Source organism: Primulina eburnea, chromosome 9 (genome assembly GCF_022965805.1).
Source record: "Primulina eburnea isolate SZY01 chromosome 9, ASM2296580v1, whole genome shotgun sequence".
NCBI lineage: Eukaryota > Viridiplantae > Streptophyta > Magnoliopsida > Lamiales > Gesneriaceae > Primulina > Primulina eburnea.
The window spans coordinates 28,864,858-28,878,596 of record NC_133109.1 but is presented as its reverse complement, the minus strand read 5'-3'; the positions used below and the strand labels follow the sequence as shown (position 1 = coordinate 28,878,596).

The 13,739-nt window shown below is 35.1% G+C and overlaps 2 protein-coding genes across 12 annotated transcripts; one reads left to right on the top strand and one right to left on the bottom strand.

Moving 5' to 3' along the window:
- The first annotated feature begins 557 nt into the window (after window positions 1-557).
- On the top strand, window positions 558-3,806 carry LOC140841481 (tobamovirus multiplication protein 2B). 4 transcript variants are annotated; one of them, XM_073208947.1, is made up of 7 exons: window positions 558-886; window positions 976-999; window positions 1,663-1,780; window positions 2,565-2,630; window positions 2,726-2,790; window positions 3,275-3,365; window positions 3,497-3,806. In XM_073208947.1, the coding sequence occupies exons 3-7, from the start codon at window positions 1,664-1,666 to the stop codon at window positions 3,533-3,535; spliced, it is 378 nt and encodes a 125-aa protein (XP_073065048.1). In that variant the 5' UTR covers window positions 558-886; window positions 976-999; window position 1,663; the 3' UTR covers window positions 3,536-3,806. The 4 variants fall into 4 exon arrangements, with proteins under 4 accessions (XP_073065048.1, XP_073065051.1, XP_073065049.1 ...); XM_073208950.1 differs by having other exon boundaries at window positions 1,648-1,780; XM_073208948.1 differs by lacking the exon at window positions 976-999.
- Window positions 3,807-5,338: 1,532 nt separating this feature from the next.
- LOC140841480 (protein LATE ELONGATED HYPOCOTYL-like) lies at window positions 5,339-13,442 on the bottom strand. 8 transcript variants are annotated; one of them, XM_073208942.1, is made up of 8 exons: window positions 13,200-13,442; window positions 12,967-13,049; window positions 12,393-12,534; window positions 12,193-12,304; window positions 11,903-11,964; window positions 7,484-7,690; window positions 5,874-7,298; window positions 5,339-5,796 (listed from the first exon to the last, which is right to left on the bottom strand). In XM_073208942.1, the coding sequence occupies exons 3-8, from the start codon at window positions 12,429-12,431 to the stop codon at window positions 5,485-5,487; spliced, it is 2,157 nt and encodes a 718-aa protein (XP_073065043.1). In that variant the 5' UTR covers window positions 12,432-12,534; window positions 12,967-13,049; window positions 13,200-13,442; the 3' UTR covers window positions 5,339-5,484. The 8 variants fall into 8 exon arrangements, with proteins under 8 accessions (XP_073065043.1, XP_073065042.1, XP_073065041.1 ...); XM_073208941.1 differs by having other exon boundaries at window positions 12,393-12,548; window positions 13,019-13,049; XM_073208940.1 differs by having other exon boundaries at window positions 13,019-13,049.
- Between the last annotated feature and the right edge of the window lie 297 nt (window positions 13,443-13,739).

The window sequence follows — 13,739 nt, the reverse complement described above, 5'->3', positions numbered from 1 at the left end:
GACTAAAAAACCTATTTTTCTACTAAACTCAATTACAATAAAAAAAAATATATAATAATATTATGATTTAAAAAAATGAAATATTTTTTGGTGTTGAAAAAAAAGTAAAAAAATTGATGTCCTTCTCCAAACAATTTTTCTAACTAAACAGTTTTTTTTTTAATTTTCTCAATTATTTTAATGTATATAATATATAATAGATTATATATATCTATATTATTTTATTAAATTTGAGACGGTTAGAGTAAATAAATTTTGCTGTCATCGTCTATTATAATAATTATATATATTAATAAAGTATTAAAATTTAATTTAAATAACATGCAGCTTAGCAGATAGAGTTTATGTTTCTTAAAGTTGTATGTTCAATTCATACTTTGGTTTTTTTTCTTCATTTTTTTCTATTTTATTTTTAATTTATATATTAAAATTGTAGTGCAGTCTTTCACTATTTTTTATAATTATATTTTGATTTTTATTTAAATATAAATTAAATTAGTTATTAAAAAATATTATATAAGTGAGTGACGGTGCACTCGTAAGTAAAAATAAAAAAAAGACGTGTCACATTCCACCTTCCAGTTCCTCGCCTTCTCGAACAATTTTTCTATCGGCTAGTTTCTGTTTTTCATTGCAGCACAAAACCGTTACTTTGATTGCGTCTTGCCGTCGCATCCGGTTGTCAAAAATTAAAAGTGACACATTTTCGGAATGCTCTCTATCGTAAGCTTTATTTTGGTACCAATTTTATGAAGTTTTATCGCGACTTGGACCGAACCCGTCGCACCTCCGTCGCCCAATTCCCCCGGAAAACATGAGTAAACTTTGATATTAGGCTGCCTGAAGCTCGATTTCCTAATCTTGAGTTAGATTCCGATTTTTGAAGGTATTTTCGAAAATTAGGGTTTCGAATTTTTGGGTATTTTGGCTCGAATTTGATTCAAAAATTTATGTGTGTTGTATTATTGATTGTAGGTACAATATTTGAGCCGATTGGAGGTATTGACAAATTTTCGAAATTTGTTTAGGAATTATTTCGAATTTCCAGTTATATAATATTGGGGATTTCGAATTTAATGTTTAATAAATCTATTTTGGATGTTTAAATGCATTAGAATTAATAAATGATTATTTTGGAACTTCCTAGCACATTTAAAAATTTTCAGATTAGGTATAATTGGATTTTCGAAATTTCAACACGTTTGTAGTTGATGATTACGAGTTGTAGAGCTGTATAATTAGATATTTGGACATTGCAGTGAATTATGAATGCTGAATATACTTCTAGGAAGTTTATGCGAATTTTGGAAGTAAAATGCTAAGTTGAAATTTTATTTGAATTTAAATGGTTCTGAGATTGGTACATAATAATAGGCCATTTTGCTCATAGTGAGATTTGAATTTAATGGTTCGATCACCGGTTCGATTATGAAAAATAAATAGAAAGAAAAATTGAATTTTAAAAAAAAATTAATTTTTTTAAAAAAGTGATGAATCGGCCCGGTTATGAAAAATAAAATGATCATTTAATTTTACATACTTTGGCGTGGAAATAGAAAAATATAATTTTTCATAGTTTGTCATACTTTAAATGGACTTCATACTCCAAAAAAATACATCACAATTTTATTTTTTTATTTTTTAAAATGAAATCAAAAAAAGGATGGCTGCATCGGGCGGCGGCGGATCGTCGAAATCGACAGTGGTGGATCAAATATCGCAATCAGTGCAGTCCACCTCCAATCTCCTCAACCTCATGCTCGAGTCCTCCCCGTCGCATGTAAATTTCCATATTTCTCACGAGTTCTTAGACCTGTGAATTACTAGATTGATTTGATTTACTAGCATTTGTCTTGGACCTAATGGTTTCTAGAGCTTCTTTAAATAAGTAAGGATCTCACAGGACTGAAATACCTAATTGTTGCGTTTTATAAAATCACTGCTTTTGCATATGTTATTGTTCTAATGAATTGGTTTACTGCAATGAAGAAGAAAGTGTGGTTGTATAATGGTGTAAAACTTCTTTTTTTTTCAAGTGCTTTGTTAGTTGAAGAAAATTTCTTATTTTGATGCTGATTTTGGTGAGATGTTATGGTTTTAATGGATAATAAGATGGATGCGAACACTGATCATAACTTTATGTTTTTTGCTGAGTGCCACCCATTTATTCACAAAATCCTGCAATCTAATACCAGGTGGTTTCCTTCACCAATTGATTGGCCTTGCAAAAAATTTATGGTATCTGATATGTACTTTTAATGGCACAAAAACTAACCAGTAGAAGTTATTATATATAGATTGATTGCATTATCATGATAAATATGACCGTTTGATTTGATTATGGTGTTTAGATGGTTTTAATAGCGTTATCTGTGTCAATTCATCATATACTCATAGACAAGGTTTCCCACAAAATTTGATCCTCCCAATGAATCTTCACTAAAATATGTTAAGACTGAATTTTGTGTATGTCTTCATGGTTAGGCATATCTATTTTGGATATGCATAGTAACACTAAGGAAATGGTATAACTCATAAAGTGATTTGGTGTCAAATTTTTGCAGACGCTGCTTAGCAAGCTCCCAAAAAACCTTTTGTCCAGGATCTCAACTATAAAGAATACAGAGCTGGTAAGTGAATGCTCTCATGGTATTGATCTAAAACTACGATCACTTTTAAGGGGGTTATTGCCTTGGTCATGGCAAATTTATGGGATTTAACACAGGTTTTGGAGCAGATGCCTCAAGTAATTTCAGCTCTGGATGCACATGTGGAAAGTGGATTGCAAAGGTTTTGTCTAATCACTTGATATTATTTCATTTTTGTTTTGTTTTAAAATCTCGAATATCTTTCGATGGAACTGAAGAACCTAAAACCAGAAATATCTTCAAGTATGAATTGAGAGCAATATTGACGTCTAAGTTGAAAGGTGGATGGTATATGACACTATTGGCTTCTTGTTGAAACCACATTATAAATAAAATGTAGAAAATTAATAATTAAAAGACAACATTTCAACTTTTGTGGCAGTCTATTGATTGGATTGAAGTCATACTGTAAATTGTGAGCTCTCAACTTGGGTTACGTATGACATATCAATCATCAGTATATGACAAACTCTATTTAGGCGATCGAAGTTTCTTGTCAATTGTCAACAAAAATTAGTATGCAGTTTATCTATGATCATTGATCAATAATGCACAAATCCAGAAGTTTTATTTGTCTTACAGTATCTAATCAGCAAATGATATTACATGAGAGTTGAATTTTACAGTTTGCCTCATCTGGATACCGTTGTTAAGTTACTTTCTAACATGCAAAGCTCCCAGCTCAAGTCTTTGTCCAGAACTCAGCTTACTCAGCAGGTGCTGAGTTCATTCTGCCCTATCCTTTATGTTACTTCTTTTGTTTTTTCCTTGATTGCTTACTGAGATATAATGTGGTATAAATTGCCTTCAAATGTTAAAGAGTCAATAATAACTTGTGTTCATTGCAGGAATCTGAACCTCCCGAGCAAGATTCACAAGTGGGCTAACTAAATTAGCCAGTCACCTCCCAAGCAAGATGCTCTTGTGGGCTAACCAACTATTCTTGATATCTTGTAATCCCTACAATGGACGGGTAAAATTCACTTGTGAACATGGAAGATTTTACCCTTGTAGCAAGTTTCAGTTTTGATTTAAAGTACTAATGTATTTACTTATGCTTGAAGATCATTTTCAATATTGTTGATCATGTATCTCGCTATACTCGTGTTCAATTTGTTGAAAATTCCTGCAATGAGCACAAGTTATTATTGGCTTCTACATTTGAAGGCAGTCTATACTTCAGCATATCTTAGTAACCAGTCAAGTAAAGTAAAAAAACAAAAGAAAGAACATAAAGGATGAGGCAGAATGAACTGAGTATCTGTGAGTAAGCTGAGCTCTGGATAAAGACTTGAGCTGAGAGCTTCGCATGTTAGAAAGTAACTGACAACGGTATCCAAATGCAGCAAAATGTAAAATTCAACTCCCAAGTAATATACTTTTGGATCTGTGCGTTATTGATCAACATTCATAGATAAACTGCATACTATTTTTTGTTGGGCAAAAACTTGTGTGAGACGGTCTCACAGGTTGTATTTGTGAAACGGATCTCTTATTTGGGTCACCAATGAAAAAGTATCACTTTTTATGCTAAGAGTATTAATTTTTATTGTAAATATGGGTATGGTTGACCCGTCTCACAGATTATGATCCGTGAGATGGTCTCACATGAGACTCACTTTTTTTGTTGACAATTGACAAGAAACTCCGATCACCTAAATATGGTTTTTTCATATATTGATGATCGATGTGTCATTCCTAACAAAAGAAAGTAGTAGCTGTAATTTTTGCAATAGACATAGGTTGGATTGAATTACTTGGCACCTTTCTTTTTCTTTAAATTTTCAAGAAATAAAATCAAATACTCAACAACTTTCTTTTATCAAATATTTTTTTTCATGCATTTACATCTCCAACATAATCATGATTTTTAATTTTCACACCTTTAAAAATATTTTATTACTATATCTATTTTTAATACCAAAAATTATATTTTGAAATTTTAAAAAATATGTCGTGTATAAAGAATTTTTTTTTATAGCAAGTGTCATTGAATTATCGCGTTCTTTTACCATATGATATCTATAGCAGATAATATAGTTTTCTAAAAAATGAAACGAGAAAAGAGTGGGGTGGAAACCTAGCAGGATGACTCCTCTTTCTCGGGAAGCAGAGCGAGTCACAGGAGGAGCTGTGTTTAAGTACTGGCCCCAACAAAAGGAGAAGAAGGCTCGGCAAGATTTGTTCTTTCTATTTGACGACCCTTTTCTAAAAGTTCCTTCTATCTATTTTTTTGTTCATAAAGCTATCTCCGACCACAAAATCTATTTTAATGCAAGTTTTATACTAAAATAATGTTATTTCTGCAGTAAATACAACCTTCATCTCCAACCAATTTAATTCAAATCTTACCCCAAAAAGAATATTCTCGAAATATTCTTTTTATTTTACATATATTAATTATTATATTTTATTTAATATATTTTTAATCATGAACTATGTTTATATTATATAATCAATATCATATTATTAATAAATTTAAATAATATTTATAGTTTTTAATATAACTATTTGTAATAAAAAAAAAAGCAAATTTATAATTAAAAAAAACAAAAAAAAAATTGAAAACCTCTGCGCCTTTTTTTATTTAAAACTGTTTTTCTTGAAAGAAAAAAAATTTACTCCAAAACTTTTTGTAACCAAAAGTAATAATATCGTGTGATTGAAGAATATTACGTCAAAGATAGGAATGACGATGAAGAGGTCAAAGTTCATTGCATTTCACGAACATTATGAATATCCAGGTCTAACCAAGAACATTTTAAAATTAAACGACGATAATGAAAATATTTTATGTTTTTCAAACAAAATACATGTGACGAGAATGCAACATTAATTACGTGGAATCCTTATCAATCCCTCCCACCCGAAATCTCTTGGGATATTTCTCTTCATCCTTGCAGTTGGTTGACATCCTTGTGTCTTTTGCCTCCACTGAGCATCTCTTATAAGGTTTGAATCCGGTCCGGCAAACTTTAGTCATCGATTCCTCTTCCATATCGGGTAACCGGCTCTGGTCATTAAGGTTGAACTGCAGCCGTCCTATATTTTCCATGTCACTATTCTTCTTTCGCTTAATATTTAAATCATGAGAAAAACTCTGAGGTAGTATTTCTCTAGAGAAAAGCGCCTGAAAGGCCAATCTCCCCTGCAAGCAGATTGAAAACAAATTAGTGCAATGCACAAAATTGTCTTCATAGAAAACAAGGCATGATTCTTAGTCACCTCTTCGGATACTTCCTTCCAAGGGTCATTTATGCTGCAAAGGCTTCTACAACGTCGGCTAATGAGGTCAGTTAATGGATGGTTTTCTTCATCTTCTTTCAATTCCTTATCTTCAAAGTCCTTTTCCTTTTTTCCATCCGCTTCTACTTCACTGCTGGAAGGTGTATTTGATCCACATGAAGAACGGTCTACCTGTTTTCTACCCTTGGACTTGTTCGAGTCCAGCGGCTCCACTGTGTCTGCCATTGGCGCTGCTTCAGCCGGTGCCGATCCAGAATTTGGTTTTCCGCCCTCGCCTCCTTCAGAACATGATGAGAATAAAGTTGAATGATGTTCTTCCAATTCCTCCAAACACTCAGGTCCCAGTTGTTGATCATTTAATACAAGATCAGGAATGTCTTCTTTTTTATCACCATTTGCTGATCTCATATTGCCATCTATTGGAGTTGCAGATGTTGACGGAGCAGTAGAGGTAAATCCAGGATGAAGTGGTGGACATAATGGAAGCAGACCGTGTGCAGCCCACCAAGCAGTTGCAGCCGCCACTGTAGCTGCAGCAATTGTCGCCATACTAGGAACTGTATTCAACTGCTTTGGTTGAAGTCCTCTGGGTGTGCCTGTAGAGGATTCCCCTGATGCGTCCATGGTAACACATGGCCATAAAGTTGCTGCAAAGCTAGCTGCAGCATAGGCTGCTGGATTTTGTAACAAAGCAGATACAAGAAGACTTGAAAATGTGGATGATATGTGCAAAAATGATTGGTAATCGTCTTGGTGTTGGAATGCGGCGGATAATGGGTGAAAACCTGGAAAGGATTGATGAATGGATGAACTTGATGCATTACTATGATGCTCAGGAGTAGTAGACCCACCCGGATTCACGAAAAGACATGGAGGTCCATGAACACTCATTTTTTGGTATCCAGAGTCTGTGCGTGCAGTGTCTAAGACAACACTTTGTGTATTCATTCCAAAGCCTCCTTCAAGAATGTGAACAGGTATGCGAGGCAGACAGTTTTGTGAGGCGTCATCGTTTGTGGTTGGCAAGTTGTCAATATTTTTGGGTTGCTTCAACTCATCTATTTGTTTGCCCTGCCAATATTTTTCATGGTACGGATGTGAATTTCCAATATTGGAGGTGTTAAATGACTCATCATCCTGAAGCAGTTGCTTGTTACAACTCTGATTTGTCAGAAGTTGTTTGGCAACAGAGGCTTGAGTTGTTTCATCCTGATTACTTGTTTCAGTTGAGAGTGGGACATATTCCCTAAAGGTGCATAAATTTGTTGGCGCAACTGACGCTAACGAGCTTTTGCTCACTGAATATGAGTTGGCACAAGCACCTGTCTCGTGAAGGAAAACCGCGGAGTCATTTTCAAGGTTTCTATCATCATGTTTTCTGTTATTCCCATCATCACTAGATTTCTGGAAGGATGCGAAAAAACCATGTCGATTCCAGTGATGAAAAAATTAATAAAACAAATATGAAATTGCATACTTCAAAGAAAGGAAGAATAACGCACGGAAAGCACAAGAAAGAGATGATCCTATAAAAGACAATGTAGTATGCACTGCGATAAAAAAATCCAATGAAAATATTAAAGCAATACCTCAGACAATGGCTCTTGCTCTAAGTCCAGAGTCGTTTGACCCTGGCACAAAAAAGAAAGAGGAGCTGATAGTTTCCCATCCTTCACTCCCGTGCTCATCTTTCGAGGATAAGGATTAGTGGGTTTCCTTTTAGGCCGTGGTGGAGGAATATTAATGTTCAGAGTATGCCCGATTGGAACTCCTTTAACAAAGGACTCCTTTTCCAACTGGATAATGCAAATACAAGTTACGGGTTTTAACACAAAAATCAACTTAGAAGGAGCATTATCATTAAAGTACTTTGGACAATTCAAGGAAGTTTTAATTACCCAATCCGGAAATTTAATAGAATTAACCAAATGGTGTTCACAATGTGCAAAAAATAATGAGAATTTAACGCAATCTCTTTGAAGAATTTCACAGAGAAATGCCCACTATTAAGGAGTTATAAGAATATAAGGTTCGTAGTCGTTTATCACCACACTATTGTTGATATCCGCAAGTAACACATGTAAAAAGTTAGCTTGTCAGAAAACATATTATTTTAATTTAGTATTATTCTAATTCTGTCTATTAAGGTCCTGCTGATTATGCTACTTTCAGATTTATTTGTTTTCTTAGATACTTGTCTGATTAAATTCCTAAAAGGGTTGCATGTTTATCACATGTCTACCAACCAATAATCAAGAAGCACCAATAAAAGACACTTCCCTTCGAAGTCTAGGGCCACCATGGGCCACAAACTTTGTGTTGCAGCGACAACAACAATTAAAAAACAGCATATTAAGCAAAAAAAATTGCCACGTAAGTAGGCCCAAGGACAGCGACAGTTTGAACTTTGTTTTCGCCTATAGAGAAGAACAGAGAGAAATAAACTATACTCAGTGGCCAATGTCTTGGTCTGGATTTGTGTTTCAGTCTTATGAAGACATGAGATTGCTTTAAAAATAATAGATAACAGAAAATTGACCCGACAATTAAAGAATAGAAATCCTAATGCGAACAAGGGGTCATGCAAGCACACAAAAGAAGAGCACAAAATAAGAACTCGTCTTCCTCAGATAGGAGTGGTTATCTATCATTATTAATGTAATCTCATGTCTTCATAAAACCAAGTACATATCCAGACAAAGACATTGGATCATGTGAACATGGGGTCTATGGAAAAGAATGCAAGCGCACAAAAGAAGAGTACAAAATAAGATCCCGTCTTCCTCAGATAGGAGTGACTCAATCGTCTTGCACTCACAGCTGTCATTAGAATTTTTCACCACATAATTATTCATAAACTCTTGATACTTTTGGACTACAAATTGTATATTATTAATTAACTAAATAGTGAACCAGTAGTTCCCTCAATTCACGAGCTGTTACGATCAAGCGCAGCTGTTAGCCAAGGCGTAACTTTATTTTCTTATACTCGTGATATCGCATAGTACACTTACTTGGGTGTTAATAGACCAGGTTGCTAGGCCCATGAGTCTGGAGAGGTGTGTGTCTGTTTGCTGGTGATGTCTCACATCCTTAGAGATTAGTCTTATATTTCCCAACAGTCGATGTTGTCCCCAGCAGAGATAGTATTACCCGTTAAGATTGGTGTCACTCTTTTCCGGCCCACCTAACTAACCAGATCAAGTAGCGTAATGCCAGCAGCTTGACGCACGAGAACTTCCTAGGAGGTCACTCATCTCAGTACTACTCTCACTCATGTACGCTTAACCCAAAATCCTCCCAAGAAGTATATAAATATGTTTCTTGGGAGACTTGAACTCGTGACCTCTCTCTGATACCAATTGTTAGGATCAAGCGCTTATAACTAGGCCAAAAGTTATAGCTGTTAGCCAAGGCGCGACTATATTTCCATATACACATAGCAGCGGAGAGTGCACATACTTGGGTGCTAATGGATCGGGCTGTTAGGCCCATGAGTCTGGAGAGGTGTGTGTATTGGTGTTGTCACATATCATTTATAGATCAGTTTTACCTTTTCCCTAATGCCGGTAAGGTCCACCGCAGAGATAGTTAATGGCGTCCTCTTTTATAGCCTACATAGCCAATCAGATCAAGCTAGTTGGCGTCAACAGCTTGACGTTACGTGAACTTCCCAGGAGATCACATATCTCAGTACTATTCTCACTCGTGCATGTTTAACCTAACAAAAGCTTTGGAACAAAATAAACTATATCATATCATATCATATCATAGGGAGAGTTTCATAAACAAAGAAATATAAATCCAAAAGTTAACCCTACAATGGAAAAGAATGCAAGCACACAAAAGAATACAAATAAAGACCTTGTCTTCCTATTTGTGATTCAATCATCTTGAAGTAATAGTTGTCATTGTAATTTTCACCAAATAATTATTCATAAAACTCGTAATACTTTTGGGCTACAAATATTGTACATTTATAATTAACGAAGCAATCATTCCCCCAATTCACAAGCTCTGGAACCCAATGAACTATTGGATAATCATAACGAGGGAAAGTTTCATAGCTAAATTAAATCTTGTAGTAAAAGGGTCTTGATGTGACTCAATCATCCAACTAACTTGGGGTCTAGAACCTGACAAAGAGTTCATAACATTGTTCAAATGTTTCCCCTATCTCACATGTATTAAAAAACGATGTTTGAACTGGTTAATAATTAGCTACAATATACTCCTACAATAACTTTAGTTAACCATTTTCGTAGACTGAGTACGATTATGAAGTAGTTACTACGGGAGCCCATTGTGGAAATGTGTTTGTGCGGACTTGGGCAATCACCAGAAAAAACATCGGGAAACAAGTGCTACGTTGCACTAAGTATAGGTGTGTGAAATTCACAGCTTGAACCAGCGAGACATACTCCTACACCCACGAGAGCCATCTTTTTTAACCTGTAGGAGCCACCTCTAAATTCCCAAGGCTAGAAGGGTTGGGTCATGAAGAAGAATTCACATTCTAAAGGAGAGGTAACTATGATGCTCTAATCCCACATAGATGAAAAAATGAGTTTGAATTGGTTAATAATTTGCTACAATGTACTTCTGTAACAATTTGACTAACCATTTTATGATTATAACATCATAGTTGTTACTTGGACCCGGAGTGAGACACTTCAGTTTATTTTAACCATGATGATTGTGAGGCAAAAACATATGTCCCCTTGATGGAACTAGATTTTGATTACTAAAATATTAATAGATCACTTTGTGACACTCAAAACAAGGTACAAGATTGTTGTTGATCCTGAAAGGTTCAATTACATGGATCATCTATGGGACGAACCAAATTACCAAAACAACTCAAAACTTTAATGATTAACAAACAAAAAAAAACTGAAAATAGGCTATTCCACTGAGAGACCTAATCTGAGTGAAGCACTCAGCCAAGGATTAAATCATTTTTCTAGGCCCAACATATTTGAGCTCGTAACAGCCTACTCGCCACAAGGTGTGCTATTATTTATATAGGATAAGGCACTATGTCATGGATTTTGCAAGTTATGGTCAACAATAACACGAAAAGAATACATTATCCTATTATAGACATTTTATACGGGTACAAAAGGAGTTCATGGTAATATAGGTTATTGTTGACCATAACTTGCAAAATCCATGGCATAGTGCCTTATCCTATATAAATAATAGCACACTTTGTGGCGAGTAGGCTGTTACGAGTACAAAAGGAGTTCATGGTAATATAGGTTTTCTTCTCTTTTTCACACTTCATATACATCTTTTGAGTTAAGGAGTTAATTACCTATAAAGACAACAAAGAATAATGAGAACGACCAAGAGACAATTGTAAAGAGAAATCTATCATATTTCAAATAAATTACTGAAATCAGTCTCTTACTTATGCCATGTTGGTATCAAATAAGCCAAGATATTAGAGATAACTAATATGAGTTTGATAAGTGAAAATAGTTCCTCAGAGAGGTATGGATTGACATTTTCGTAAGTCGAAATTTAAACTTGAGTTGAACTTGAGCTCAATCTAGATAAGGTTGAGTCCTTCGCTTAATTTTCCAGCTAAAGTTTGGAATATATGCAGGACATTCAGCTTTGGATTGGCTCGCTTGCACTCTCGAACATAGAAAGTGCATGCGACCTTGGAAAACTACTATTCTTACGCAGATATAATTATATATACCAATACTCCGTGCAACCATTAATGACAAGGTGTGTTTCCCGACAAGCACTCTCATAATCGAGAACACCGCACTGGGTAAAGATGTATTTTGAGGAATCAGGCAACAGATCTGTGCCGGAAAAGTGACTACAAATGTATTTTCTTGTTATGGAAAAAACAGTTTACATATAAAGTTAAATTTGAAAATTTTTCAGGTGAGAACCTCACAAACATAGTTTTACCTGTGTGAGATAAAATCTAGAGGTTGAAAATTTTCCCAAGTCATCAATTCATAATAGAAGTATAATTGATGATTAACCTTTGTGAAAAATTTCTGTGCATGACTTCTGATCTGCACTGCAGTCTTGGTTCCAATATGTTCTGCATCACCACCAAGAGGTCTTTCATAAAGAGAAAATGCATCTAAAAACAACGTTTCTTAAACAGAGTTGACAAAACAATAACCAATATTTTTGAAGATTATAAATCCATGATCAAGAGACTTGATTAAGGGAAAATAAAGGGCCTTAACAACATAAGAATATTGGGCAGTCTCAAATCAATTATTGTCTCATCTATAAATCTATTAAGTAATACTAGAACAGTGACCTTCTATACGCTGCCAAGCTCGCCCATACAGCTTGAGGGCTTCTAAAAACTTATCATGTTCCTCCTCAGTCCATCGCTCACGTTGCTTTGTTATTGTATAAGGTTTCCTGGTCTATAAATAAACACAAATTTCATTGCTACATAATGTTGTAATGTGAACGCACATATTTAAACGACACTAAACAGCGGAGAAAGGATACCTTAACAAGAAGTTCTTCTCCAGAAGAATAAGGGTCCATTGAAAGGACAAGGAGCTGGTTCAGATAAAGAGGCTTTCCTTCATCACTGGTCACAATAATTCATAATAGCTAGGGCTGTGGTGATAGTTTTATTGCAATCGACCTGCCAAAGTAACACTAGTAATGCAAAAGAGAAACTTACAAAGAAATCAATGTATATTATGATCTATATATGATCATCAGAGCACAGATTGACAGCTGTAGAAGTTGAGAATGTAATCATTACAATAATATGAAAAAACTGTAAACAGCATCTATTATTTCATATAAATTAAACCCCGGGCAAAATCCCAACATTTTTCTGCTGCATACCGTTAGACATTAGACTTTTCGCTTAAATCTCCTTTCAATTTCACACTCAAAAAAATATGGTGGACAGGCATTATCCGGTCAAATCCCATGAATCCTCCGAAACCAAAAGTACTGTTACTATCTTCGGAAACAATTAAAAAAAAACGGCATGTGTAAGAATCAGAAATAAGCGGCAGACAAAGACAAGGCAGAGGAGACCCACGTTAGAATCCAAAAGAAGTACCAGCAAATAGTAAAAGTAGAACTGTATTTAATTCCTTAACCAGAATCCTCACCAAAACGAAACACGCGCTGCCTTAACCCTTTCTTCCAATCCAAAAAGCCATGACAGAGCACAAACACATAAAATGGAAAGAAAAAAGACCAATTCAATCAGTGAGTAACAACTGTCACAACAGTCGCCATCTTCAGATCGCAATACACCAATAACAAGCACTCAAGAAGGTACTATTATACCTGCGACGCTAAACACAGCACGACACAGCTCCGATCCTTACCCGACCATGCATGTGCAAGACCTAGCCGGAGAACCATCAACGGCGGATCGGAATCCTCAGAACTCCGCCGGAGAAACCAGAGTATATGCGATAATGCGAGTAACCACTGAGCAGCAAACGCGCAAGAATTGCTGGTAGAAACAGCAATGGATTGAAGGAGAGAGTAGGATTTCTTATTTATTTTCTGAAATTTGTTTAGGAAAAATGTGAGCCACACAAGTGGGTTTCATTTTTTAATAATTAAGAAAAATCGAGGCCAAAATGTTGCTGCGGCGCCACGTGGCAGAAAACTGGTGGCTGGATAACCTACTCCAGGAGTCCTCACCTCCCTTTGCACTTTATTTTAGCACTAAGCCAGCACATACATACATTTTATTTCGACTGTGCTAAAAAAAAAGGTTTTATGACTAATTAATTAATGAGTAGGTTTATTATGAGAAGGTCTCATCAATTTTTATCTGTGAGACGGATCAATCCTACCGATATTTACAATAAAAAA

Coding starts and splice junctions, on each gene's coding strand:
- LOC140841480 (XM_073208938.1), bottom strand. CDS start 12,431: ATGGACCCTTATTCTTCTGGAGAAGAACTTCTTGTTAAG. Junction 12,305..12,392: donor GAGAAGAACTTCTTGTTAAG/GTATCCTTTCTC, acceptor GTTTATTTATAG/ACCAGGAAACCTTATACAAT. Junction 11,965..12,192: donor AGCTTGGCAGCGTATAGAAG/GTCACTGTTCTA, acceptor GTGGTGATGCAG/AACATATTGGAACCAAGACT.
- LOC140841481 (XM_073208948.1), top strand. CDS start 1,664: ATGGCTGCATCGGGCGGCGGCGGATCGTCGAAATCGACAGTGGTGGAT. Junction 2,631..2,725: donor CTATAAAGAATACAGAGCTG/GTAAGTGAATGC, acceptor GATTTAACACAG/GTTTTGGAGCAGATGCCTCA. Junction 2,791..3,274: donor GTGGAAAGTGGATTGCAAAG/GTTTTGTCTAAT, acceptor TGAATTTTACAG/TTTGCCTCATCTGGATACCG.